The following is a 2653-nucleotide window of genomic DNA, read 5'->3' as shown; positions in this document are numbered from 1 at the left end:
GTGTGTGTGTGTGTGTGTTTGAGGGGGGGGGGGGGGCGGTGAATGTGTGCAAATTATATAAACAGGTATAAATATGTATCAATATGAGATTTTGCAATCGCCGGTACACTGTAGCTTACCAGTCCCATATTTTTCCTCTCAATCAAGCGCCTTGCATTATCATCCTTCTCTTTGGCTACCCGTAACGCCTGCGTAAAGATCAATTGGTAATTGAGTCCTCTCGAATAAGTCAAATAACATCACGAACGTAACCAACAGCCAATCTAACCTAACCACGCATACACACTCCACCTGTCATCTGAGGGGGTTCAAATATGATGTATCCAGATATAAATGGACCAACACCAACCGAACAACCTAAACCAAACCAACCTAAACCAAACCAACCTAAGCCAAACCAACCTAAACCAAACCAACCTAAGCCAACCCAACCTAAGTCAAACCAACCTAAACCAACCCAACCTAAACCAAATCAACCTAAACCAAACCAAACCAAACCAAACCAACCTAAACCAACCCAAGCCAACCTAACCCAACCTAAACCAAACCGGCCTAAACCAAATAACCTCACCTCGTGTGTCGCTCTCAGCTCGGCTATTCTCCTCTGGCTGTCGTCTACCTTCTGGCTAAGCACCGCCACTTCAGACTCGTATGCGTCCTAGTGATATAGAAACAATCACACCCCGGCCATCAGACGATATAGAAACAATCACACCCCTGCCATCAGATGATATTGAAAAAATCACACCCTGGCCATCAGACCCTATTCTATTCCCATGTACTTACGCGGTAATTTATCCGGTCTAAACGAGAGTTTACCAACTCCGAGGGTTGGGCTTGATGGTTTGCTAGAGACTCGTTCACCAACCCCCCGGGATCATAAGAGTGTTTGTGTATGCAACAAACAAGATGCATACCTAAGTGGCGTGCACTGTATCACATATGATAACACGATACCGTAACCTTCGCAGCTACGTCTGGCGTACAACACAACGATGGTAGCGACCCACTACAGCACACGTAAGCTGGTGGTGTAGTACAGAAAAGCTCGTCATATACTGCACCCACACATGAACACATGCACTTGCCTGTGCTATGAAGCACTTCATATACTCCACCCACACATGAACACATGCACTTGCCTGTGCTATAAAGCACTTCATATTCTCCACCTACACATGAACACATGCACTTACCTGTGCTATAAAGCACTTCATATACTCCACCCACACATGAACACATGCACTTGTCTGTGCTATAACGCACTTCATCACACATGAGCACATGCACTTGCCTGTGCTCTCTCGGCGTCTGCCTTGGCTTGCGCGATGGCCGCACAATTTTCCTCCACAACAGCTGCGGTCGTGGCCTGACAGTGCGTAAGAACAGAGGGATACGTTTAGTACGCTGCATTGTGATGTATTCAAAGATACATTCAGTACGCTGCATTGTGATATATTAGAGAGATACGTTTAGTACGCTGCATTGTGATATATACTCATATATTCTCCCTTATAAGAGCGAGCATGCGTGACGTTACTATTACAGTGGATGGAGTGCCCACGCGTGACGTTACCATGACAACATGCAACACCCAGAAAGTGCAGAGAAGAGACGAGAAGAAACAAAACACTTGGTATCTGTTGGCCAGCCATACGTATGACAAAGAGAGAGCGAATACGTGCCTTTCGCACTCCCGGGTGGAGGTAGGTAGCTACAGCACACACACCGGTACAGATTGATATGTCCACCGACGCACCGTTATGCGTACATGGACGTCTGCTGATTAGCATGCGCTGTACACACACGTGTATACTCACTCCGGACTTATACAGAGACACACAGGTGTAGGTGAATGACAACACAGACACACCCGACAGCTCACACGCAGATACATCCGACAATACACACACGCGTATACTCACTCGTTATGCACGCCACGGACTTATACCGAGAAACACAGGTGTAGGTGACCAACGACACAGACACACCCCACAGCTCAGACGCAGGCGTGCACAGGCTCACGCAGACACATTCGACGACACGCACGTGTACATATCTGTTAACACGCACGTATACATATTAGAAAACACACTCAGGTACATATCCGATAACACGCACGTATACATATCTGATAACACACACAGGCACATCGCATGTGACACACATACAGCCTCGGCTTCCAGCACGCGCACACGTTCCACCAAGCCATCACGCTCGGTCTGTAGCACTGCATATTCGCTCCTCGCATCCGCAAGATCATCGGAGATTGCCTTGCGTGAGCGATCCATCTCCTGCAACAGTTTGGAATGCTCTTCCACCATCTTTTGGCGTTCGTCACTTGTTGATGTCCGCAGCGCATTGAGTTTCTCTGTGTGTGTGTATGTATGTGTGTATGTGTGTGTGTATATGTATGTGTGTATGTGTGTATGTGTGTGTGTGCGTGTGTACATGTGTGTGTGTGTATGTATATGTGTGTATGTGTGTGGGGTCTGTGTGTGTGTATGTGTGTGGGGTCTGTGTGTGTGTATGTATGCATGTATGTGTATGTGTGTGTGTGCGTGTGTACATGTGTGTGTGTGTGTACATGTGTGTATGTGTGGGTGTGTGTGGGTGTGTGTGGGTGTGTGTGTAGTTATGTGTGTGTGTGTGT

The 2653-nt window shown here is 47.3% G+C and overlaps 1 protein-coding gene across 1 annotated transcript in view; it reads right to left on the bottom strand.

Annotated features, from left to right (window-relative positions):
- Positions 1-159: 159 nt before the first annotated feature.
- Positions 160-2653, bottom strand: part of SARC_04993 (hypothetical protein) — a gene marked incomplete at both ends in the record, with an annotated part of 7665 nt that continues 5171 nt past the window's right edge. The window contains 4 exons of the mRNA XM_014301149.1: positions 160-291; positions 572-658; positions 1295-1369; positions 2172-2371. Of these exons, the coding sequence (XP_014156624.1) occupies positions 160-291; positions 572-658; positions 1295-1369; positions 2172-2371 (494 nt within the window). The remainder of the gene's footprint in view (positions 292-571; positions 659-1294; positions 1370-2171; positions 2372-2653) is intronic.

The sequence above is a fragment of the Sphaeroforma arctica genome (assembly GCF_001186125.1).
Source record: "Sphaeroforma arctica JP610 unplaced genomic scaffold supercont1.302, whole genome shotgun sequence".
NCBI classification, from domain to species: domain Eukaryota; class Ichthyosporea; order Ichthyophonida; genus Sphaeroforma; species Sphaeroforma arctica.
The sequence above is the reverse complement of the archived record's forward strand: the minus strand, read 5'-3'. Positions and strand labels throughout refer to the sequence as shown.